Consider the following 26944-nt stretch of genomic DNA (forward strand, 5'->3'; position numbering starts at 1 on the left):
AAGCTTCATGCTTGAAAATTCCTAGGCTTGGCATGTAAATCCCATCACAATTTGTGAATAAAAAAGGCCAACGAAAGAGCTTTGGAGAATACCAAACTTAAAGAGAAGGACATGAAGGATGAATTAGCAAAAGAGACAGAGCCCTACCACAGGACTGGAAAAGGGTATGTGTGTATACCAATTTTCAAAAAAAGGAAATAGTATGGAGTCTTCAAATTACAGGCTAAATTACTTCTGTGGTTAGTGAATTAATCTAGAAGAGGAAGAATTATTCACAAAAATCTTCAACAAGAACAACTTTATCCTTTCCTTTTTTTCTTGAACAATATTTTATTTTTCCCCACACTTACAAATAAAAACAATTTTTAGCATTTGCTTTTTAAATTTTGAGTTCCAAATTCTCTTCCTCCATCCTTTCCATCCTCCTTGAGATGGAAAGCAATTTGATATAGGTTATACATGTACAGTCATGCAAAACATATTTCCATATTAGTCATGTTGTAAAAGAAAGCACCAACACCCCCCCCCCCCCCAAAAAAATCTTTTGTTTTCCTTTTTAGGCCCTTTGGGTTTTTTTTTTTTTTTGGAGGTGGATAGCATTTTCATTATGAGTCCTTTGGAATTGTCTTGGATTGTTGTATTGCTGAAAATATCTAAGTCATTCACAATTGATTGTAGTACAGTATTGCTGTTACTGTGTATATCATTTTCCTGGTTCTAGTTACTTCATTTTGCATTAGTTCATTTAAGTCCAGGTTTTTCTGAAAGCATCTTGTTTATCATTTCTTGTAGCACAATAGTATTCCATCACAATCATATACCACAGCTTGTGCTATTCAGCACTTGATGGGCAGCAATCACCTCAATTTCCAATTCTTGGCCACTATTATAAATATTTTTGTACAAATAGGTCTTTTTCCCTTTTTAAGAAATCTCTTTGGGATACAGACCTAAAGGTGATATTGCTGGATCAAGGGGTATGCACAATTTTATAGTTCTTTCATCATAGTTCCAAATTGATTTCCAGAATGATTGGATCAGTTCCCAACTCCACCAATAGTGTATTAGTGTCCTGATTTTCATACATCCCCGCCTCATTTTCCTTTTCTATCATATTAGGTAATCTTATAGATGTGAGGTAGTACCTCAGACTTGTTTTAATGTGCTTTTCTCTAATTAATAGTGATTTAGAGCTTTTTTTCACATAACTATAGATAGTTTTGATCTCTTTGTCTGAAAACTGCCTGTTCATATCCTTTAACCATTCATCAATTGGGGAATGAATTGTATTTTTATAATTTTAACTCAATTCTTTACATATTTGAGAAGTGAGGCCATTATCAGTGATACATGCTATGAAAATTGTGTCCTAGCTTTCTACTTTCTAATATTGGTTGCATTGGTTTTCTTTGTACCATCTGGTTTTTTTTTTTTTTTTTGCCTTTTTGGAGGGCAATTGGGGTTAAGTAACTTGCCCAAGGTTACACGGCTAGTTTTTGTGTGTGTGGGTGTTGAGTGTCTGAGGCTGGAACCGAACTTGGGTCCTCCTGAGTCCAGGGCTGGTGTTTTACTCACTGTACCACCTAGCTGCCCTCTGTATGAACCGTTTTAAATTTAATGTAATAAAAATTATCCATTTTACACTTGCAGCATTCTCTTATTTGGTCCCAGATTCTTTCCTTATCTCTAGATCTGACATAAACTATTCCATGCTCCCCTAATTTGCTTATGGTATCACCCTTTGTGTCTAAATCATGTACCCATTTTGACCTTATCTTGGTATATGGTGTAAGATGTTGTTCTATATCTAGTTTCTGCCATATTGTTTTCTAGTTTTCCAAGTAGTTTTTGTCAAATGAGTTCTTGTCCTCAAAGCTTGTATTTTTGGGTTTATCAATCACTATGGTCATTTACTACTGTGTATTGTATATCTAATCTATTCCACTGATCCACCCCTCTATTTCTTAGCCAATACCAGATAATTCTGTTGATTGCCACTTTATAATACAGATTGAGATCTGATACAGCCAGACCACTTTCCTTCACATTTTTTTTTCAGTAATTCCCTTGATTTTTTTTTTACCTTTTTCATTCCAGATGAATTTTATTATTTTTTCCAACTATATAACAATTTTGGGGTACTTTGGTATGGCACTGAATAAATAACTTTTCTTTTATTGATGGGGTGACTAGAGTGGTAGATGAGGGGAATGCTATATATATATATATATATCTATATATATATATTTAAATGATCTAGATTTTTATGAAGCATATGATAGTCTTTTATATTCTTGTGACCTCAAGTAATGTGGGATAGATAGGTACTGGACTAGTTGAATGAACTAATTCATTGTAATTAGTAATGGTTTGATATAATCTTGGAAGAACTTTTGTGGAGTATTTGGAGAGATTTGTGCTTGACCCTGTGCCATTTGATGTTTTTATCTGCAACTTGACTGAAGGTATACATGACTTAACAAATTTGAAGATGGTACCAAGCCAGGTGGGATAACTGACACTGAATGAAAGACTCAGGATCCAAAAGTGTCTCAATAGAATAGAATGTTGGGTCAGATCTTATCAGATAACATTTAATAAGGGGCGGCTAGTTGGCGCAGTGAATAGAATATTGGCCCCATGTAGCAACAAGCACCCCAGCATCCCCAGGGTGGCTGCCAACACAGGTTCTTAGTTCTGCTTTTCTGAAGGAAAGCAACTCAAAATGGGTTAACAAGCTTACTTTAATCAATCAAACATATATTGTTTACCTAGTTCAGGGGAAAAAGGTCAGCACCCCGAACTTCAGAGTATACAGACAGAAATTACAAGACAGAGAAACAGATCAAGCAGACAGGCTTCCAAACTGTCCAACCATTACATCCATATCAAATCACAGTTACCAGAGAGGGAAGCATCAACATCTGGGTTTTCAAAGCTGGGGGGCTCTCAACAGCTGCCCAGAGTCTCATCTGGTCAAATCACACAACACTTCTCAAAGTGAGCTCCAAAACAAAGTCTCATATCAGGGATTATCTAGCCTTCTCCTGGGCCAGAGAATGTAACAATCCTCTTGACCCACTGCCCAATCACAAAGCAGCAAGGTGTGGGCGCTCCTGAAAAACAAGCCTCCCACCACAGGCTCCAGGTGCACTTAACCTAGGGGCAGGGAAGATCTTAAAAATTTACATTCCTCTAACACCCTGGAGTCAAGAGGACCTGAGTTCAAATTTGGTCTCAGACACTTAACACAAAAAACTACCCAAGGTCACACACTTAGTAAGTGTTAAGTGTCTGAGTCTGGATTTGAACTCAGGTCCTCCTGACTCCAGGGCTGGTGCTCTATTCACTGTGTCACCTAGCTCCCTCCCTTCATCATTTCTTATAGTAGAATAGTATTCCATCACATTCATATGCCTTAACTTATTCAGACGTTCTTTGATGGGTGTCTGATGCCTTCTATTAGAGTTACAATAAGGCAAGCTTGGACAGATTGTGATATGCTGGTAAGATTTTGGTAAGGTCCTGGTGACAGATTGTTGATGTCAGTCAGTATTTAGTAAGTACATATCATTTGCCAAGCCCTGTGCTAAGAAAAAAAGAGGCAAAAGAGAAGTACCCGCCCTGAAGGAGTTCACAATGTGATGGTGATGACCACAAGCAAACAAATAATGCACAGAGAAGTTATACGCAGAATAATTAAATAAAATAATTAAAAGAGAGAAGGCACTGGGATTCAGAAAGATTGGGAAAGGCTTCCCATATAAGATGAGATTTTAGTTGGAACTTAAAGAGAGTCAGGGAACTCAGTAGGCAGAGATGAGGAGTGAGAACATTCCAGATATGGGGGACAGCCAGAGAAAATGCCTAGAGCTGAGAGATGGGAATGTCTTATTTGTAGAACAGTATGGAGGCCTCTGTCAGTGGTGAGAGCAAGTTGTAAGAAGACTGGAAAGGTTGAAGAGAAGGGGAGGGTTGTTTGGTTATAAAGGGCTTTGAGTGCCAAACAAGATTTTGTATTTGATCCTGGATGTGAAAGGGAACCACAGGAATTCTTTTGAGTAAGTGGGTGACATGGTTGGTTTTAGGATTATCACTCTGGTAGCTTAATGGAGGAAGAATTCGAGTGGGGATAGACTTGAGATAGGCAGACTCACCAGCACTAATCTAGGCATGAGGTAATGAGGGTCTGCACCAGAGTGGTTGCATTGTCGGAAGAGAAGGAGTTGTATTCAAGAGATGTTGCAAAGATGAAGTTGATAGGCCTTGTCAAAAGATTGACTGGGGGGGGGGGAGTTGGTTAGGGATAGTGAGGAGTCCAGGATGACACCTAGGTTTTGAGTCTAGAAGGATGTTGCCTTTACAATAGGGAAGGTGAGGGGAGTAGAGGAGGGTTTTCAAAGAAAGAATGATTCTTTTTGGGACATATTTAGTTTAAGATGTCTATTGGATGTTTAGTTTGAGATGTCTAAAAGGCAATAGGAGATATGAGATTGGAGGTCAGCAGAGAGGTTAGGGCAGGATAGATAGATATGAGAATCACCAGCATAGAGATGGTAATTAAAATTAAAGTCATTGGAGCTGAGATCACCAAAAGCAGTAGTATAAAGGGAAAAGAGAAGAGAAGAGGACCTAGTACAGAACCCTGAGGGACACTGATGATTAGAGGGTGTGATCTCGATGAGGTTCCAGCAAAGGAGACTGAAGCAGTCAGATACGTAGAAGAAACAGGAGAGAATGGTGTCCTGAAAACTTAGAGAAAAGAGAGTATCAAGGAGAAGAGGGTGATTGACAGTGTTGAGGCTGCAGAGATGTTAAGGAGAATGAGAATTGAGAAAAGGCCATTGGATTTGGCAACCAAGAGATCGTTGGTAACTTTGGGGAGGAGTAGTAGTTTTGATAGAATGATGGGGTTGGAAGCTGGATTGTTAAGAGAATGACAGGAGAGAAAGTGGAGGCACTTGTCATATTAGAAGGCCTTTTCAAGGAGGTTAGCCACAAAGGGCAGAAGAGATATAGGTCTAGATGGAAGGATCAAGTGAGAATTTAGTTTTTTTGATAAACTCAAGACGTTCCAAATAAATCACCATTATACTTTAGTGCTCAGTGACTTCTATATAAAGGTGTGCATAGGACAGGACAGTGAAAATAGCTTACAGAATACAGCTCAGGATTAAGAAGAACTTGTGTACATCAGTTTGCAGGAAACCAAGTTTGGTCGTCATAATTTCAGTGTTGAGTTGCAGTTGTTTTGTTATTGTTCTTAACACTTAGTTTTAGTCATTCTTCCTAGGACTTTTTGAGTGACTCAAGACTCATTGCTAGCAGACTGTCCACTAGGTAATGGATTTTTTCCTTCATTCAGCATAATAATTACTGACATTTATGTAGTGTTTTAGAATTTACAAAGAAAGTATTTCAAATTATCGCGTTTTATCTGTTAATGGCATTATACTCTTTGGTAAGGTTATTGAATTATTGATCACTCTTGTGCTATTTCTGCTGTGTATCAAATATATCTATTGTACTTAATTTCTTTAAGTCATGTTATGAATATTGTGCCCAAGTGTATTGTTATTTCTGGATTACTACTTTAAATAATTTTGTTTTATTCTCGTTTGGGCAGTTGTAATTAGAAGAATCTAGTATAGTGGAGGCAAAAGATGTTTATATTCAGATTTCTCATATTAGATGTTTAAAAATGCTCTCATATGTATCTTTAATGTTTTTTTGCTTCATTAAAAGTGAAAGGGATGGATAGTCCTCCAAATAAAGTTTGTGTTGTTTACCTAGTGCTTATTTTACTTTATTTGTCTTTCTAAATGATGCCTTCCCTCCCCCCCCCCTTTTTTTTAAAGTGTCATTCTTCCACTGCCTCAGAATGTGAAGGATTATTTACTTGATGATGGAACTCTGGTGGTCTCAGGAAGGTAAAGTATAGCTGAACTTGCCTTTTTAAGTTATCTTTAAATCTTAAAAAGAAATAAATCTTGACGTCTACTTTCAAGATTTAACTTAGTTAAACTTTGTTACTGCTCTATCACTGTTGTCTATCTCTGTTGCCCTTCTCTCTTTCTAGCAACTGTTTTTTCTTCTTCCGTATTCTGTTCTTCCTCTTAGGCACAGCTTTCAATAATAAGCCTTTATTACAATGAACAGTATGTTTATACCCTTTACTTTCTTAATTATTAGTTGTGTGACCTTGGTTCAGTTTCTCTATAAAATGAGGTTATTAGTACCTTACCGACCTGAATTTGTTGAAATCCTTTCAGGCTGTGTGACCTTAGATTGTATGGCCACTGTGTAATTTGTAGTTTTGTTCCTTACACTCCCTCCCCTCTGAAGGGAAAATGTTACCAGCATTTCTTACTTATTTTGGGTCCTTTGTGATATGTGGCATGCACAAGCAGGATGAAAAGTGGAGAATTATTGATTTTGATTGATACTAATGTTTCTAATATCTTTGAAATATATTCAGAATTAATTATTTAAAATAAAATTGGTTTTCCCCCACATATTTGATGAATGGACCTTAAGGGAATATACATCGTAGTTGTATTTCTGTGTAGTCTCTTCAGACTCTTGACAACTTGAAAATGATTATAGCAAAAGTTCTTTAACTGTAGGATTAGGGTGACAGGTAATTTTAACTTATAGGGTTCTTTTTTTAAAGAGTTTAATTTAAAAAAAAGTTTATTTGTGTTATTCTCAAGCATAACATTTATGCTATAAGCTTGGAAACAAAATGACTCAATAAATAAAATGAACATAAAAAATAACATGCCAAAGTTGAAGGCATATTGGAAAGAAGCCTTAATTTCCAGAACCCTTGGAAAAGGTACTAACTTTATAATAGATTTCTTTTAAAAGAAAGAGACTGAAAATTAAAGTAAGAAATTATTTTAGAGTTTTTTTTTTTACACAAAAAAAGTCACTTATACTAAGAATTTTAGTATGGTATATGTTAAAATACAGTTTTTTTTTCACATTCTCTTCTGGGACAACTTTATTTATTTGGATCATACAAACTTTTAATTAGTGATAATACTTCATAAATGAGGTGTTCCAGAAGTTAATTTAATGGTAGTTTCATAATTTTAAAATATTGTTGATTATTACTAAATAAGCTCTCCAGAGTGCCCTTTATGTCAGTTTCTTAGGAGTAATTGACTTTTCCTTCACCTCCTATAGTTCTCCAAAATATTTTACTTAAATTTCAGTAATATTTATCTTATCATTATGATAATCTTATATAATAAGATAAAGTTTTGGCATACATTTATACTCTGTGTATCAATCACTATTAAGTTAAAAGGGTAAATAAAAGAATTAAAATTGAGGATTTATTTATGTTTTTATGTTATTATTTATCTAATAAATGAAGAAGTAAAAAAAAGCATTTATTAAGCTCTTATTATGTGCCAATCATCATGTTAAGGGCCAAGAATATAAATGGAAAAGTCCTTGCTCTCAAGGATCTTCCATTCTAACTGGGGGAGACAACACATATAGGAGGTGTTAGCTGCTGATACAGGGTAGATGGCAAAGTCTGGGAGTTCTTAGGGTACCTTAGGGACAGGTCGGATAGAGGTGCATGGGTGTGTGTGGAGGGTGAAGCAAGAGGGAATAGCCTCCTAAAGTCTGGTGGGCTCTATGACATCTTGGTAGAGCAGATGGTATGTGAAGGGTATAGAAACTGTGTCTGTTAAAAATTTCAGTTATATACGTGAAAAATAAAATCCCAGTTACTAGTAATATAGAGTTAGCTACAAATAAGTATAAGGTAGTTAGAGGATTATATTTAATTAAGGTTTTTACTATCACTGGGTAGCTTCTGGGTATAGCCGATACACAGATCATTCCCTTCCCCTGCCTCAGCCTGTTAATGCCCACAACCCAAAGGTAGACTGGTGGGCCCAGCAGGAGCTGGCTACTCTGGGAACCAAGATTTTCCTTTTTCCTGTTTCCCCTTTTAATGTAAGTTTTGTTGATGTGGTTTTTTTTTTTTTGCTTTTTTTGGAGGGTGATTGGCATTAAGTGACTTGCCCAAGGTGACACAGCTAGTTTTTGTGTTAAGTGTCTGAGGATGGATTTGAACTCAGTTCCTCCTGACTCCAGAGCCAGTGCTCTATTCACTGCAACACCTAGCTGCCCTAGATGTGTTTTGTTTTTATATGGTGAAATATTATATTGATATTTAGTATTTTGTACCCAGATTATAATATACCCAAAGTACATACCTAATGTGTAAAGTTTTTTTTCTTTCTTTCTTTTTTTTTGGTCTTTATTAATTTGTTCATTTACTTTTAGTTTACAAGATTCAGTTCCCCAGTTCTTTGAGTTTCAAATTATCTTCCCTTCCCTCCCCTCCTTTTCATCATGAGTCCTTTGGAATTGTCTTGTATCATTGTATTGCTAAGAATAGCATAACTCATTTATAGTAGATCATCATGCAGTGTTACTGTTACTGTGTACAATGTTCTCCTGGTTCTGCTCACTTCACTTTGTATTGTTCATATAAGTCTTTCCAGGTTATTTTGGAAGCATCTGCTCATCATTTCTTATAGTACAATAGTATTCCATCACAATCATATATCACTACTTGTTGATGGATGTCACCTAAATTTCTAATTCTTTTCCACCATATAATGTTTTTTCGAAAATAGGTCTTTTTCCATTGTTGTTGTTGGTTTTTTTTTAATCTCCTTTGGATACAGGCCTAGTAGTGCCAACCTCTCAAAATATTTTTTTTAGTTAACAACTATTTTCTTTCTTTCCTATTTTCCTACTGTATTCAATAAAAGAAAAAAATTCTAACACATATGCATAGTTAAGCAAATTTCTTCATTGGCTGTATACAAAGATATGTGCATGTGTAGACATATATTTATATGTCTATATATTGCATATAGTGATATTCTTTCAATACATATGTACATACATACATATACATGTGCATAAATATATGTCTCATTCTATACCATAAATATTTAACGTCTCTATCAAGAGGTGAATAGTATGTGTTATCATTGGTCTTCTGGGATGATGGATGGTCATTGTATTGATGATAATTCTTTTTTATTTTGCGATGTTTAAATGCTTTATTAACTTCTGATTTACATCATTCATTTCTGCCAGATTTTGAGTTACAAATTTTCTCCCCGTTTTTCCCCTGCCCACTGCCCCAAAATAGCAGTCCCACAGGATATCCCCTCCTCCAATCTGCTCTCTCCCATATTTTCTCCCATACCCCTTTCGACTTTTCCAGTAGGGCATGGTGGATCTCTATGCCCCAGTGCTTGTATATCTTATTTCCCAATTACATGTAAAATAGTATTAATTATATATATATATATATATATATATATATATATGTATATCAATCAACATTTGATTTTAAAACTTTGAATTCCAAATTCATTCCCTTCCTCCTTGTTACCCACCCTTGCTGGGAAGATAAGCAGTTCAGTATAGGTTGTACATGTGTGGCTAATGCAAAACAACATAGTAGATATATTGTAAACGACTGACTATTTCCCTCCCTCCTATCCCATCTCTCACTTGTTCTATTCTCTACTTTGATCCTGTCCCTTTTCAAAAGTGGGTGCTTCCAACTTCCCTCCCCCCGAGCTTGCCCTTCCTTCATCATCCCCCCTCTCATCCCCTTCCCCCCTACTCTCTTGTACGGTGAGATACCCTATTTAGTGTGTATTTCATTCTCTCCTCAAGCCAAATTCAATGGGAATAAGGTTGACCCGTTCTTTTGCCTTTCTATTCTTCCCCTCAATTGTAACTATTTTCCCTTGCCTCTTCTATATGAGATAGTTTACCCCATTCTGTCTCTTCCCATCTCCTCTCATTATATTCCTCTCTCACCTCTTAATTTCACCTTTTAAGTATCATCCCTTCCTATTAAATTGGTCCTGTGCCCTCAATGTATACCTGTAAATATATATATATATATATATATACACACATATTCACATATGTATTCATTTGCCCATATACCCTCATATATAGACATATATATATTTCTATTCCCTTCAACTATTTTCATACTGAGAAAAGTTTCATAAGTTATAATTATTGTTTTTCCACATAGGAATGTTAATAGTTCAACTTTGATAAATTCATTATGATTTCTTTTCCCTGTTTACCTTCTCATGCTTCTTGTATCTGAATGTCAAATTTTCTGTTCAACTGGTTTTTTCATCAAGAGTGCTTGAAAGTCCTCTATTCCACTGAATGCCCATATTTTCCCCTGAAACATGATACTCAGTTTTGCTGGGTAGGTGACTCTTGCTTTTAATCTCAGCTCCTTTGCCCTCCGGAATATCATATTCCAAGCCCTTTGATCCCTCAGTGTAGAAGCTGCCAGATCCTGGGTTATCCTGATTGTTTCCACAATATTCAAATTGTTTCTTCCTGGCTGCTTGTAATATTCTCTCCTTAATCTGGGAATTCCAGAACCTGATTATAATATTCCTAGGAGTTTTCTTTTTGGGATCTTTTTCAGTAGGTGATCGGTGGATTCTTTCAACCTCTTTTTTGCCCTCTGGTTCTAAAACATCAGGGCAGTTTTCTTTGAGAACTTCCTGGAGGATGATTTCTAGGTTCTTACTTTGGTCATGGCTTTCAGGTAGTCTAATAATTTTTAAATTATCTCTCCTGAATCTATTTTCCAGGTCAGTGGTTTTCCCCATGAGATATTTCACATTGCCTTCTATTCTTTTATTTGTTTGGATCTGTTTAACAGCATCTTAATTTCTCATCAAGTCATTAGCTTCCATTTGCTCCAATCTAATTCTGAAGGAATGATTCTCTTCAGTGAGAGTGAGCTTTTGAGATTCTTTTTCCATCTGGCAAATTTGGCTTTTTAAGGCATTCTTCTCCTCATTGCCTTTTTGAGCCTCTTTTGCCATTTGAGTTAGTCTATTTTTTAAGGTGTGATTTTCCTCAGTCAGGCTGTTGACTTTCATTTCGTAATTTTCTTGCATTGTTCTCATTTTCTCTTCCCAATTTTTCCTCCACTTCTCTTATCTGCTTCTTAAGTTCCTCTATGGCCTGTAACCAGCTTGTATTTTTCTTTGAAGCTTTTGGTGCAGGAGTTCTGACTTCACTGTTTTCCTCCTGTTCCATGCTTTGCTCCTTTTTGTCCCCAAAATAGGAGTCTAATGTTGGAATCTTCTGTCTGCTTTGTTTCCTTTGCCTGGTCATTTTACCCCTCAGCCACTTGACCCTTGGACTTTTTGCCACAGTAGGGCTCTGCCACCAGACAGGGGCGCTTTCATCCCAAATGCTGGGTTTTTCTCAGCTGCTGGAGGTATTAGATGGGTGCCCTCTCTGAGGCCTCCATACTCTCTGGCAAGCTGGATATACGCCCCAGGACCTCCACCCTAGATTGCAATCCAGATCCAAGCAGGTTAAAGCAAGAGCGATTACCCCTCAGACTGGTCGCTTGGTCCCCCTACACTCTGCAGGCCAGGAGCTGAAGCTTCCACATGGTGCTGGCTGGCTATGCCAGAGTCTCAGAGGCTTCTTGCCACACACTCCCACTTACTGGGTCCCAAAGTCCAGACTGCACTGACCTCTCACTTTGTTTTTCACATCTATGTGTTGATAAATCTGGAAGGGGCCACTGCTGCTGCTGATCTGGAGTTCCTCTGGCCGGTGGCTAAAACCTCTGGCTTGTGCTTGGCTGTGCTGGCTGCTTGCTGCCGGCCTGCCAGGCTTTCCTCAGAAGGAGGTTAGCTTCTCTGTGTCATTTTGTGGGTCCTGCAGCTCCAAAGTTTGTTTGGAGTCCCCTTTTTACATGGATTGGGGAAGGTGGAAGCCAGAGCCACAGGGAAGTCCTGCTTCTGCTCCGCCATCTTGACTCCCAATGATAATTCTTTTACAGCTTTCAAAATTATTTGTCTTTGTAGTGTTATTATTTTTTTCTCCTGGTTTTGCTGATTTTATTCTTCATCAGTTTATAAAGTCTTCAAAATTGTTGACTTCTACAATATTGATGTTATAGTGTAAATTGCTTATCTGATTCTGCTTACTTTACTCTGAATCACTTCATACTAGTCTGTCTTTTTAAAATAATTTATTTCCTCATTCCTTAAATCATAATAGTATTCTGTCACATTTAGCTACTACAACTTCTCCAGCCATTCCTTAATTGATGAGCATCTCTTTAGTTTCAAGTTTTTTTTGCCACCACTAAAAAGAGTTGCTGTATATATTTTTGTACATAAAGGCCTTTTCATATTCTTTTACTATCTTTTGCGTATGGTCTTTGCAATGCCATGACTTGGTCAGTTGTATTTCAGAATAGTTGGACCTATCTTTTAGGTCCACCAATAATGCTTCAAAGTGCCTGTTTTCTCATAGATGCTTCAACATTGATCATTTTCCTTTAATTTAATTTTTGCCAATCTGATGCCATCTGATGTGAGGTGGGATCTTAAAATTACTTTAATTTGCATTTCTCTAATTAGTACTCATTTGGAGAATTTTTTTCTGTGTAGTTACAGGGACTCTGTGTTTCTTCCCTTGAGAACTGCTTGTTTAAATACTTAAATCATTTATCAATTGGGGAATAGCTTTTATTCTTATAAATTTAAATCCTTTCCTTGAATTTTGTAAATGAGACCTGTATCAAAGAAACTGCAAGATTTTTTTCCTAGTAATTCATTTCCCTTTTTAACCTAGATTCATTGGATTTGTGCAAAACCTTTTAAATTTTATATACTAAACTATCCATTTTCCCTTCTAGGATCCTCTCTATCCCTTATTGAGTTGTGAGCTTTACTCCTATTTATAGATCTGATAAGTAGTATTTTTCATGTTTTTCTAATTTGCTTATTATCTAACCTGGTATATCTAGGTCACATACCTTTTTAAAGCTTGTCTTTATATGAGGTGGGAGATTTTGATTTGACTAATTCTAATTTCTTCCATAATGCTGTTTAGTTTTTATTAACTAGTAAGTTCTTATGCCAGTATCTGGTTTCTTTGTATTTGTTAAATACTACAGCACTAAATACATTTTCTCCTGTTTATTGGGCACTCAACCTGATCCACAGGTTGATCTCTCTATTTTTTTAACCAGCATCAAACTGTTTTAATAATTACTGCTTTTTATATAGTCTGTGATCTGATACTGATGCTGCTTTCCTTTGTTGCAACTGTTTTTTTTTTTTAATTTCCCTTGAGAATCTTGACCTTTTTTGCCTCCATATGATTTCCTTATTTTTTTTATAGTTCTTTAGAGTAATCCTTTGGTACTTTGGTATGGCATTGAATAAAAAAATTAATTTAGTTAGTATTTTCATTTTTATTATATTAACTTATCTATGAAAAATTAATATTATTAAAATTAAATCTGTCTTTCTGTAAACAGTGGTTTGAAATTATATTTCTATAGTTCTTGTTTGTATTTTGGAAGGTAGACTGCTAAGTATTTTTTGTATTTTGTAATAATAGTAAATGGAAATGTAAAATGTCTGTCTCTATTCTTTCTGCCTCTTCTTGTTGGGTTTTATTAGTATTATATAGAAATGCTGATGATTTGTGTGGATTTATTTTATATCCTGCAAGATTGCCAAGGTTATGGTCCTGATTTTATAACTTAATCTGTAAAGTTCTTTTAGTATTTCTTGTTTATCTATGTTTATTGCCTCAGTTTCTTTTTCTTGTTTTATTGCTATAGCCAGCATTTCTAGTAATATGTCAAATAGAAATGGTGACAAAGGACATTCTTGTTTTGCCTTTGATTTTATTGGAAGGGGGGCGGAGCCAAGATGGCGGAGTAAAAGCACGACCTTCCCGGGGCTCTGGCTTCCACCCTCCCCGATCCATGTAAAAAGGGGACTCTAAACAAACTTTGGAGCTGCAGAACCCACAAAATGACACAGAGAAGCTAACCTCCCGCTGAGGACAGCCCAGCAGGCCTGCAGGAATCGGCCAGCACAGCGCTCTGGGAGCTGAGGCTTTAGCCTCAGGGCGGGCCTGACCAGCCGCCAGCCAGAGGGACTCCAGATCAGCAGCAGCTGTGGCCGTTTCCAGATTTATCAATACATAGATGCGAAGGACAAGGTGAGAGGCCAGTGCAGTCTGGACTTTGGGACCCAGTAAGTGGGAGTGCGTGACTTTTACCCCCGGGGCGAGAAACCGCTGAGAGGCCAGCACAGCCTGCCAGTGCCACGTGGTGGCTTCAGCTCCTGGCCTGCAGAGTGTAGGGGGACCAAGCACCAGTCTGAGGGGTAATCGCTCTTGCTTTAACCTGCTTGGATCTGGATTGCAGTCTAGGGTGGAGGTCCTGGGGCGTATGTCCAGCTTGCCAGAGCGTCAGAGAGGGCACCCATCTAATACCTCCGGCAGCTGAGAAAACCCCAGTATTTGGGACGAAAGCTCCCCTGTCTGGTGGCAGAGTCCTACTGTGGCAAAAAGCCCAAAAGTCAAATAATTTGAGTGGCAAAATGAGCAGACAAAGGAAACAAAGCAGACAGAAGATTCCAACATTACACTCCTATTTTGGGGATAAGAAGGAGCAAGGCATGGAACAGGAGGAAAACAGTGAAGTCAGAACTCCTGCACCAAAAGCTTCAAAGGAAAATACAAGCTGGTTACAGGCCATAGAGGAACTTAAGAAGCAGATAAGAGAAGTGGAGGAAAAATTCGGAAGAGAAATGAGAACAATGCAAGAAAATTATGAAATGAGAGTCAACAGCCTGATTGAAGAAAATTATACCTTAAAAAACAGACTGACTCAAATGACAAAGGAGGCTCAAAAAGACAATGAGGAGAAGAATGCCTTAAAAAGTCGAATTTGCCAGATGGAAAAAGAATCTCAAAAGCTCACTGAGGAGAATCATTGCTTCAGAATTAGATGGGAGCAAATGGAAGCTAATGACTTTATGAGAAATCAAGATGCTGTTAAACAGATCCAAACAAATGAAAGAATAGAAGGCAATGTGAAATATCTCATGGGAAAAACCACTAACCTGGAAAATAGATCCAGGAGAGATAATTTAAAAGTTGTTGGACTACCTGAAAGCCATGACCAAAGTAAGAACCTAGAAATCATCCTCCAGGAAGTTCTCAAAGAAAAGTGCCCTGATGTTTTAGTACCAGAGGGCAAAAGAGAGGTTGAAAGAATCCACCGATCACCTCCTGAAAAAGATCCCAAAAAGAAAACTCCTAGGAATATTATAGCCAGGTTCCGGAATTCCCAGATTAAGGAGAGAATATTACAAGCAGCCAGGAAGAAACAATTTGAATATTGTGGAAACAATCAGGATAACCCAGGATCTGGCAGCTTCTACACTGAGGGATCGATTTTATTGGAAGGGATTCTAATTTATTTCCATAAAAGGAGAGAGCATAGAGATTAGAGGGAAGAATCCCTTATTTTTTCTTTAACATGTGCACTTTCATTTCAGCTTCTATTAAGTCAGTGTTACAAAGTTCTTTCTCTCCTCCAAATATTGGCTTCAATCTCCTTGAACTTCCAGGGAAGCTATAGAAAGTCTTCACTCACATCTATATTATAGGGATAAGGAGAGAAAGGAAGGATGTCATTATGGCTCTAGTACTTTAAAAGAAAAAAGGAAGGAAAAAGCACTAAGGTGGAAGATTCAGAAAGCTTTTTTTTTGTAAGGATTACATAATTTACTTATATAATATTGCTACCTTTCTCCCTCCCTTTCCCTTATCGGGATTTGTGTAATTAGCTCCTTTTGTAGAACAGAGAAGTCTTCTTTAGGGGCAAGGCTCTCCTTGTGACAATTTATTATACAACATTTGGAATGACTATTAAAAAGCAACAATAAATGTATAGATAGGGTGCTGAATATGCACTATAGAATTTTGGGGATGTTTGCCTCCAACATACTCAGATTGCTTATCACCTTTACTTTTCAAGTTTTAAAATTCTGAGTCAAGTGTAAAAAAAAAAACCAAATCCATTACATTTCATCTCTTTCTTTCTCTATCCCTTTACCCCCCTTTTCCCCTTACCCATTCCTATTCTATTCTACTCTTAGACAAAAAGTCCACTTAAAAGCATCTGTAGTGGACAGTTTAGGACCCAGATTCATCATACTTTTGATTCACATCTCCTTGTTGATCCATATCTGCTGGGAGTACAGAGAAGGAGGCCAGAACAGAGCCTTAAATCCAGACAGAATATATGCAGATCCTTAAAGATGTCAATTTCACACTTCATGATTGAATTAAAAAAAAATTTCATGGATACCAGAGGATTCCATACCTAAGAAAGATGTTTGGAAAAGAGGTTCTGGCCACTTGAACCTCTCCTTGCTAATGGTGATAATTTTACTCTCATGGGTTGATAGCTCTTTCCCAGACAAGAGCTGGATGCAGCAATGATCATGTTTTGCTCAAAGTCTAGAGTAGTGTGACATAGCCTATTTGATGTGCACATAGTTTCTTTCTTGCCCATGGTAGAGATGCTAGAACCTGTCATTGTCGGGATGTTCATGACGTATTCTATCAGTTCATGGCCAACCAGATCTAGATGGAGTGTGGCTTGAGGAAGGGCATTATTTTTCCAGATGGGCACAGTGTAGGGCATCACAATACCTGTGGTATGACCAGAGACATAAGGGCAGCACAGTGAGGATAGCAATATATGTGGCTGGGATATTGAAGGTCTTGAGCATGATCTGTGACATCTTTTTTCCATTACCTTATATTAACAGGGAGAGGTAGTGGGTACTGTGAACATCACAGGGTACTTTTCAGGGACCTCACAGTGCTTATTGTAGAAAGTATGGTGTAAGATCTTTGCCATGTCATCCCATTTGGTGACAATAGCATGTTGATTGGGCTACTTCAGGGCCAGAATAACTCTTTTGTTCTGGCCTCAACGCCCACAGAGCTGGTTTTTTAGCCCAATCCCACTATCATAACCTGATGTCTGGGGTGTCCCAAACAGTGGAGGGGAAGATAGCTTTGTGCATTCTGATCCTCTGTCTTTCTTGAGGGCAGCAATATTATTATCCATAATGAACTTTGAAGTATTAAGTTTAAACCTTTAATATAGAAAAGACTCTAATATCTAGAGTCTTGAGGTGGGGTAGGGATAAGGGAGAGTCTAATAAGTTCTAGGTGGAGGAGCTTATAGCTCAGGGATGAAGATTTGGAAAGCTCACATATAAAGAAGCTGGAGGAGCAAGAAGAGTCAAGGAAGAATACAAAGAAATCATGGTATGAGGGGACCCAGGAGAGCTGGTGCCTCAGAGCCCTAGAAAATAGAGATTATCAAATCTCTATTCAGTAATTTGGAGGTTATTGGAAACCTTTTGAGAGAGGAATTTCAGTAGAGTGATAAAAATGGAATCCAGATTGCTTGGAGGTAAGGATTAAGTATGTAATAGTAAGTATAGATTACTCACTGTAGAAATTTGGTAGTGAAAGGGAGAAGAGAGATGAGGAGAGACCTTTATAATATCAAAAACTATGTCTTTGGATCCTTCTCACTGCCTAGCATAGTGCCTTGCATGTAGCTAGTATTCAGTAGATATCTTTTTATTTGATTGCTAATAATATTAATTCTTTACTTTGCTACTAGAACACAAATATATTTTAAAAAGTATTTCTTTAGAGTAGGATCATGTCATTCAGCTTATCCAACAAGTATTTGTTAAGTGCCTACTGTGTGCTAGGCACTGTGATAAATTCTGGGAAAACAAAGACCATAAAACCAAAATAGCCTTTGCCTTCAAGAAGCTTATATCTTGTTGGAGGAAGTCATGTACATACAAGGAAGTACAAAATAGATACAAAGTAAATAAAATCATTCTAGGACAGGAACTAATATTAATATTCTTCCATATCCTGTTCAGTTCTTGGTATACTCTCTCCCAGTCATCTTGGTGCTGCTTTCCATCCATAATTCCATCAAAGGAAAAAAATCACCACTTTAGGCAAATTATGTGCATTCAGCTCAAGGCCAGTGACCTCTTCAGCAGGTATGAACAAAAGCTTTTTTTTTTTCCCACTTAATATATGTGTTTAATCCTCTAGGGAAGATCCACCAACACCTTCTCAACCAGACAGTGACAATGAGGGAGAAGAAATACAGGTTAGTACAAAATAATAGCATTTTTCTGTAATGTGGATGATTTCTGAACTTATATTGATAGTTCATAACTTTTTGATAAACTAGATAACAAATATGAATTGCTATAGAAATAGTAGAGATTTTTAGTGTTATTATCTGTGATTTAACATCAGTACTTGAAGTGAAATGAGGAAGTAGAAAAAATTTCAACTAAAAATATTTTGGATGATGTGTCTAGGAACAAGTTATCTCAGTTGCAGATATAATTTTGAGGTAACAGTCCTGTATTTTGTAAGCCAAACACTTTATTCAAATTGTTTCTTTTATTCTTTCTTTTTTATTCAGTGGTCAGATGATGAGAACACAACAACACTTACGGTAAGCCCAATTTTCCAAGATTTAATTTTCTAAGTTTGATAAGCCTGGCAATATTTCTATTTTTTCATCAAATATTTATTGAACACCCAATATGTGTAAGGTCTTAGGACAAATTTCGGCATAAGAACTACTTTATTGTTCTTTTGTTACACTGTGTATTGTTCCCTTACTATTTGAAAAAAATTTAACTAAGCTGTTTTAGAATTCTTAGTCACTTGTAATACCAGCTTTTTAGTAGCATAAAAATTCCTAAATGAGAATCTTAAAAAATAATTTTTAAAGTACTTATCTCTATGATTTATCATTTTATTGAACAGATTTCCAAAGTCTTTCATAATTGTTTTTCTCTGTAATGTTGTCATCATCTACATTGTTCTCTTAGCTCTAATGGCTTCATTCTGCATCGATTCATAAAGATCTTCCCAGTTTCTTTTGTAACTACCCATTTTGTCTATTTTTTTATGTAAGTTTTTATTGGTTTATTTTGTATTTCACATCACCATAGTATTCAGCAATGTCCCTCCTAGAATGCTACCCCATATAACAAATTTTTTTTTTGGAGATGGGAAGGCAAGGCAACAGCTAGTTAAGTGTCAAGGGTCTGAGGCCAGATTTGAACTCAGGTCCTCCTGATTTCAGGGCAGGTGTACCCGCCTATTTACTGTACTACCTAGCTGCCTCCAAATTATAAATATATATTTTTTTTGGTTTTTTTGGAGGGCAACTGGGGTTAAGTGACTTGCCCAAGGTTACACAGCTAGTTTTTGTGTTAAGTGTCTGAGGTTAGATTTGAACTCAGGTCTTCCTGACTTCAGGGCTGGTGCTCTATTCACATGCGCCACCTAGCTGCCCCCGAAGATTTTTTTTTTTGGAGGGCAATTTGGGGTTAAGTGACTTGCTCAAAGTCACACGGCTAGTAAGTGTGTCAAGTGTCTGAGGCAGGATTTGAACTCAGGTCCTCCTGACTCCAGGGCTGGTGCTCTATTTACTGCACCACCTAGCCACCCGAAATTATATATATTTATATTATATTATTATATTATATTATTATATATTTATATTAATATATAATTAATATATATTAATTTATTATATATATTATATTATTATATATATATATTTTTTAAAGCAGTTGGGGTTAAGTAACTTGCTCAAGGTTACACGGCCAGTTGTTTCTGGGTGTGGTGCTAAGTATCTGAGCCCGGATTTGATCCCCAGGTCATCCCGATGCTGGGGCCAGTGCTCTTACTCGCTGAGCCACCTGGCTGCCCCTTAGCAATTGGAGTTAAGTAACTTGCTCAAGGTTACACAGCCAGGTGTTTCTGGGTGGGTGCTAAGTGTCTGAGCCCGGATTCGATCCCCAGGTCATCCTGACACTGGAACCGGTGCTCTTACTCGTTGTGCTACCTGGCCGCCCTGAAATTATATTTTTTTAAGACCAGAAAAAGGAGAAAAATCAGCCTAACTAATCAATACATCAAATATATCTGAAAATATGTTTAATGTATGATATTTGTGAACCTCTCCCCTCAGCAAAGGGGTAGGATAGCATTGTCTTCTCATATCTGCTTTGAAGTCATGCTTATTCTTTATAATTTTCAACATTCACAACTTTTTTTGGGGGTAGGTTGTTCTTTTTATTTACATTGTTATAGTCTTTGTGTATATTGTCTTCTTGGCTCTGCTTACTTCACTTTGCATCAGTTTAGGTAGTCTTTCCATCACTGTAGTTATCATATCCATCATTTCTCACAACATAATAATCCATTACATTCATATATCCCAATTTATTTAGCCATTCCACAATTGATAAGTGTCTACTTTGTTTCAAGTTCTTTGCTATGACAAAAAGTGCTGTTACAAATATCTTGGCATATATGGGAACTTTCTTCTTTTCACTGGCCTTCTTGAGATAGAAACCTAGTAATATAATCTCTATGTCAGAGGGCATAGGCATTTTAGCTATTTTATTTGCATAAATCCAAATTGCTTTCCAAAATGGTTGTATTGATTCACTGCTACACCAGCAAAGTACTAATAGTATATCTGTCTTCCCATAACCCTTCAATATTGATTATTCCCATATTTTGTCACATTTGTCAATTTGCAATATGTGAGGTGAAACCTCCGGATAGTTTTGATTTCTCTTATTAGTGATTTGGAGTATTCTTTCATGTGATTGTTTATAGTTTACCAGTCTTTTGAGAACTGTTTATTCATATTCTTATCATTGGGGAATGGCTTTTGGATTTATAAATGTATCTTTTAATTGTTTCTATATATCTTGGATACTGAACCTTTATTAGAAAAATTTGATACAAAGATTTTCCCATTCCACTACTTCACTTCTAGATACATTAATTTTGTTCTTGCAGAATCTTTCTGGTTTCTTTGGGTCAAAGTTATCTGTTATCTTTTATAATTAACCCTTTCTTTTGTTTAAGAACACATCTCCTATCTGTACCTGGGAGAAGAATGTGATCTGCTTCATTTCTAATTGTTTAATAGTATAAGTGAATGTATTGTATGATACAAGATGTTGATCTTAGCCTCATTTCTGCTAGAATGCTTTCCAGTTCTCTCAGTAGTTTTTATCAGATAGGGAATTCTTTTCTAAATAATTTGTGTTTTCTCGGTTGTTGAACACTGGGTTATTGAGTTCCATTATTTCTGATTCTTTTAATTCCTAGTCTAGGGGCAGCTAGGTGGCTCAATGAATGGAGCACTAGCCCTGGAGTCAGGAGGACCTTAGTTCAAATCCAACCTCAGACACTTAATACTTATTAGCTGTGTGACCTTGGGCAAGTCACTTAACCCCAATTGCCCTGCCTTCCCCTCTTCAAAAAGAAAAAAAAATACTAGTCTGTTCCATTGACAAGCTCTTGTTTGTTTTTGTTTTTTTTTAAGCAATCAGGGCTAAGTAACTCGCTCAAGGTCACATGGCCAGTTATTTCTGGGTGTGGTGCTAAATATCTGAGCCCGGGTTTGATCCCCAGGTCATCCCGACACTGGAGCCCGTGCTCTTACTTGCTGAGCCACCTGGCCGCCCCTCAAGCTCTTGTTTTTTAAACAGTACTATGTGATTTTGATGAATACTGCTTTATAATGTAGTTTGAGGTCTAGAAGTATTATTCCTCTTGATATTTTAGCTGTTTTTCAAAATGAATTTTGTTATTATGTCAAATTCTGTAAAATGTACCTTTGATAATTTGGTATAGAATTGATATAGCATTATAAGTATAGCATAATTTTTTCTAGCACAATAATATCCTAGTACATTCATATACTACAATTTGTTTAGCTTTTTCCTCACTAGGTTGGCACTTCCTTAGGTTTCAACTCTGGGCTACTGTGAAAGTAACTACTATAGATATTTTTGTGCATTTAGATCCCTTCAAGATGTCTTTGATTTCTTTGGACCATAAGACCTAATAGTACTATAGCTGAGATATAAAGGTATGTATAGTTTGGTAACTTTCTAGCATAGTTCCAAATTGCTTCACAGAATGACTGGACCAATTTATAGCTCCATCGACAATGTATTAGTGTGCCAAGGTGCTGACCACATATATTCCTCTTCCTAATTCCTTTGATTTGAGGATTGGTATGGTAGAGTAGAAAGATCATTGAATTTGGGAATTTTGGTAGGTAAGTATAAATATTGCAAATCTGAATTAATATTAGATATTAGTAATTTTTGTTGTTATTTTTTCCTTTCTGGATTGTTAGCTTTTAGCCTGTGGACTTTTTTTTTAATCTCCAGAACAACTCATTATTCCCTTGACATAATCCTTTCATTTAGGTTTATTAACTCTACCTGCCCTGTTAATCATCCAAGTAATGATCAGCTTGTCCCAAGTCCCTTCTTTAAGACTGTGAACTCTGAAAACACACACCTTTTGCCAAGATGGTGGCACTCTAGTGGAAGATTAGGAGACTATGCCTAGAGCATTGCACTCTAGGAACAAATGAGGCAAATAGAAAGACACTTGCCACCAGAGAAAGCATTAAGGCTTTCCAGGAAATTAACAAATGGCAGAAGATGGAGTTGGCCACAGTCTCTAAACTCTAGGGCAAATCTCCTAGATCAGTATATTGGGCCAAGGGAGGACCTCCCAGGGTTTTTCATACAAATATAATTGTTTTTGTGGACCTTTACCCCCACCAATTTTCCACCATCTAAGCTAGTGTAGGCGTTTTCGTGTCACGTATGATGAGAGAACCCCTCTAATGGGTCCTACCTCACAAAGAATAGTGTTTCATTCACTAATATGGAGGAGTTCCTCCAGGAACTGAAGGAAACCCGAAACAATCAGCCACAAAATTAAATGGCTTAGAAAGAATCAAGATATCAGAAACTTGATCCAATATTTATTTCCCAATATATTTACCCAGGTTGAATGATTTTTAGCAGATTTTTTCCAGACTTCTTATGGATGAGACAAACTGGATAAATACAGCATTCATCTGAAAGTGAGTCCTTATAAAGTCTTACTTCCAGCTGATCTGCTGTGTTCCTTGCAGCATTACTCAGTGCCCACCAGTCAGTAGCAAAGTATTCCAGACAGAGGTCTCATGGCAAGGAGCTAGGTGCTATACTAAGAGTTAAGAAGAACCAAGTTTGGATACTGCTCCTACTAGCTGTTTTGATCCTAGGTAAGTCAGTTAACCTTTATGTGCCACAGTTTCTTCATGTGTAAAATGAGGAAGTTGTACTAGATGACATCTGATATCCCTTCCAGCTCTAAATCTGTCATCCTGTAATTGATACCAGGGGGCAGTGTAGTCTGGAATATACCAAGCCCAGCCTGGTCCAACTGAACCTAATTGTGTAGGCCTCAAGTATAACCAAAGAGTAATGTGGAGTATTTGAACTTTTTGCCTGTTTGTTCCTCCAAAGGACAGAATAGTCAGAAGACTAACCTACTTAGATCCATGAGCAAGGGGAGCTTAATAGAATATATTCCTTGCCCAAATCCCAGCCAATTCTTTCCTGTGCCCCCTCCCCCCTAATTTATTTTGGTCCATGTTGTGGTAAACCAACCTCAGATACGAATTTCATGAACCACTTCACCCTCCTCACTCACTAATCATGGCTAGTTAAGTCTGTTGCCTGAGAAATTCCTCTTAGTAATGTGTCTTATCCTGACCCTTAAATTGAATATCCCTACCTTTGGGCATTTCATATTCTAGGTTTGATGGATTCTTGGCCCTCTGTGAAATTTTACAGTTTCAATTCACAATTAGAAGGAAATAATATGATTGAAGGATATCAACATTTTTACATCTAGCAACTCATCAGAGACCAAATTTTAGGCCTGCATAGGGGGAATATTATGAGTTTTTTAGCTCTTACTAATAGTTGCTTGGCTGGCTTTGCATAATCCCGATGATTCTGATCCCTACACAGCTGTGGAAAGTTTTGCTGGGAATAAGGATATGCTTCGTCCAGGCATGGCTCCTTGCCAGTACTTCCTTCTAATACTAGGAACATAGGAATATATTTAATTTGAAACAGACATTACCAAGAATATTGGCCTTATATTTGTACCAGTGACCTGGTTCTAGGGGCATTAGTTCTGGCTGGCTTTATATATAAAACTCATTTACCAGGGCCATATATATTTGTGACTCTGTAGATCAATGTCATTGGTTCTCTTTGGAAGACTGTCATAATCATAGGACCTTGAGTTCCAAGACCATTCAGAATTCATTTATCTTTTCACTGACACTCAGCTTTCTAGACCAGTTATTTGTGGTGATGATACTTGCCAAATTGAACTTTAGGGGGCATCCAGTTGGATCTGGACATGAAATGATAATCAGTAAGAATTGATATTCCAAATCTCATATAGCTTATGTAAATACCAGTTCCTGCCATTCAGCTTATATTAAACCCTGCTGTCTTTCTGATAAATTTCATCTTCTAAGAAAGTCTGAACCTATGGTATGGTGGTTCATCATGAATTGGTTGGCCTTATTCCCTGTCATATTCATATTAGTCAGTAAATAGATGTTTATCTATCACTTGCTATGTGCCAGGCACTATGCTAGGAGTATAAAATGTGAAAAATATAGTCCCCGCCCTCAAGGAACTTGCCATATAATGGGGCAAAACAAAATAGAAAAGGAAGTTGAAAATGGTGTGGGGAGAAAGCACATGGATATGGAGACATGGTGGAGAAGTCAAAGGAGTACAATCAGATGGTAAGTGAAAGGGGGAGAAATGTTGACATGGCTGTCCTGTGCCCCTCCTTAAATGGAGGTTTTGCAGCTATTGCTCTGCCCTCTAGGTGTGAGGATAAAAGCTAATTGATCTTGCAAGATGATGGTTTCTAGGGCCATGGTGGAAAGTCAAAGGAATGTTGTTGGTGGGAAATGAAGAGATGGCTGTCCTGGGCTCCCTCCTTAAATGGAAGTTTTAGCATTAGCACCCGCTTTGGCAGAAGTGCCCATCCAGACCTGATGTGGAAAGAACACAGAATTTAGAGTAAGAAGACCTGGGTTCAAATTCTGTTCCTTAATATTTGTGTGATCTTAGAGAAAGAAATTTAGCTTCTTTGTGACTCATTTTCCTCATCTGCCAAATGTAAGAGTCTAAATGATAATGTCTTTTCCAGCTCTAATTGTATAATCCTATGAATTTCTGAGACGTATAATAGACCCGGGCTTCTTAAACTTTTTCCACTTGCAACCCCTTCAGCCCTTCTTTTTTTGTTTTTTGTTTTTTTTGCCTTTTCGAGGGCAGTTGGGGTTAAGTGACTTGCCTAAAGACACTCAGCTAGTAACCTTCAGCACTTCTTAAACTGTGGGTTGCAACCCCATGTTAAATGTACTAATGGTTTCCCTTAATCGTCCCCAAATGACAAAACATGTACAGTAGTTTCTCAGATTTTTAATTCATTCACTGCCTCTGATTGACGTGTTAAAATATCCAAAAACATTTCATTGAATGTTGGATGCCGAAGACACATTTGAATGAATTTAATTGACATTTATCTTGGCCTTATCTACTTAGTTTTTCATAAGCAGTGAAGACTGATGTATTTATCTTGTGTTAGAGTAGGAAACAGACTTTCATAGACCCTGCCACCCTTCCTAATGCCACAGCTTTATATGTACTTCTCTCATGAGTTGGCTTCAGTGGGGAAATAACCACATGGGATAAAAAACTACTTGGGAGGCACACTTGTTCTGGCTGAAAAATCAGTCTTCATTAAAGTTCTGTATCTCCATATGTCCTCTTCAGAGGAGCTTAGAAGGTAATAGCATTCTCCTTCTGGTTGGGTGGCTGAGTAGCTGGCCACCTGGTTCTTTTTAAAGCCTTGAGTGCTATTACTTGAGAGTTTTGGTGCTTGTGTATGCAATATGATGTCTTTAGTACTTTCAGCCCAGTGAAGTACATACCAACACATGGTGGGGGTTCATTGAAATCCCCTGATTCCCCTGTATCCCTAGGCAGTAGTGACCTTTACGTGGACCTAACCCTGTCCTATGAGTGTGATGTTTTTGGTCATCCTGACAAAAATGGCTCCTTTTTTCCCCCCTCTTTTGGGCATATGATTGCTGATGGAACATATTGCCTGTTCTTTAATGGCATTTTCTGGTCCTGTTCTCTCCCTTCCCAACTTATTTCCAGTAATAGTCATCATCATTTTCATAGTTTTTATCACTATCATCATCATCATTGCAAGCATTTATATAGCACTTACTATGTGTGCCAGGCACTGTGCTAAGTGCTTTGCAAATATTATCTCATTTTATCCTTATCACAACTCTGGGAGATGGGTACGAATTATTATCCTCATTTTACCGTTGAGGAAAATGAGACAAACAGAGATAAAGTGGCTTGACCAAGATTTCATAGCTAGTAAGTGAGGTCAGATTTGAGCTCAGGTCTTCCTGATTCCAGTGTGTATTCAGACACTAGCTGCCTCCAATGGGTATCTATTTTATCTTGCATTTTTGGTGTGGGTTATTTGCAGCTGTGCAGGTAAGCATTCAATACTGTATTATTCCCTGTCTAATAGAACTTACATTAACTAATTTTTGAATAATATTTCAGGTTCTACATATTCTGTCATCAAAATGACTGGTTTTCAATACTATCCACAGCAGAAATCTCCTATAGCTATACGGTTGTCTATATACATTATGTCCTCTTATATAAACTCTGGTTTCCATGCCTGATTATTCCTTTTAGTCACACTCATATGATGCTTCTAGTTTTTGTTTATAAGATAGGGAAGTTTGGAGGATCCTCAGGTCAACTTGCAACACTATGGGCAACCAAAGCTATACATAAATAGGAAACCAGCTGACATAGTCATCTTCTCAGAGGGTTTTCACCTGTCAGAGATCAAATCTGGTTGACTGACTGTAGTTCCAATGCAATATTCACAGCGTCAACTGTGACTATAAATATCCTGGCAGAGTGCTTAATCACAAAATATAACAGACTCTCCATATATAAGTGTATCAGCAATGCCA

At 37.2% G+C, this 26944-nt stretch overlaps 1 protein-coding gene across 2 annotated transcripts in view; it reads left to right on the forward strand.

Annotated features, from left to right (window-relative positions):
- The window catches only part of CDC123 (cell division cycle 123), a 116527-nt gene that overhangs the window by 1218 nt on the left and 88365 nt on the right, over positions 1–26944 (forward strand). The window contains exons 2-4 of one of the 2 annotated variants that reach the window (XM_069106403.1): positions 5859–5930; positions 18040–18097; positions 18422–18454. In XM_069106403.1, coding sequence (XP_068962504.1) covers positions 5859–5930; positions 18040–18097; positions 18422–18454 — 163 coding nt within the window. The remainder of the gene's footprint in view (positions 1–5858; positions 5931–18039; positions 18098–18421; positions 18455–26944) is intronic. The other variant, XM_069106404.1, reaches the window with a different exon arrangement.

Source organism: Petaurus breviceps, unplaced genomic scaffold (assembly GCF_028583685.1).
Source record: "Petaurus breviceps papuanus isolate PSGF00001 unplaced genomic scaffold, PetGlider_PUasm1.0 79, whole genome shotgun sequence".
NCBI lineage: Eukaryota > Metazoa > Chordata > Mammalia > Diprotodontia > Petauridae > Petaurus > Petaurus breviceps.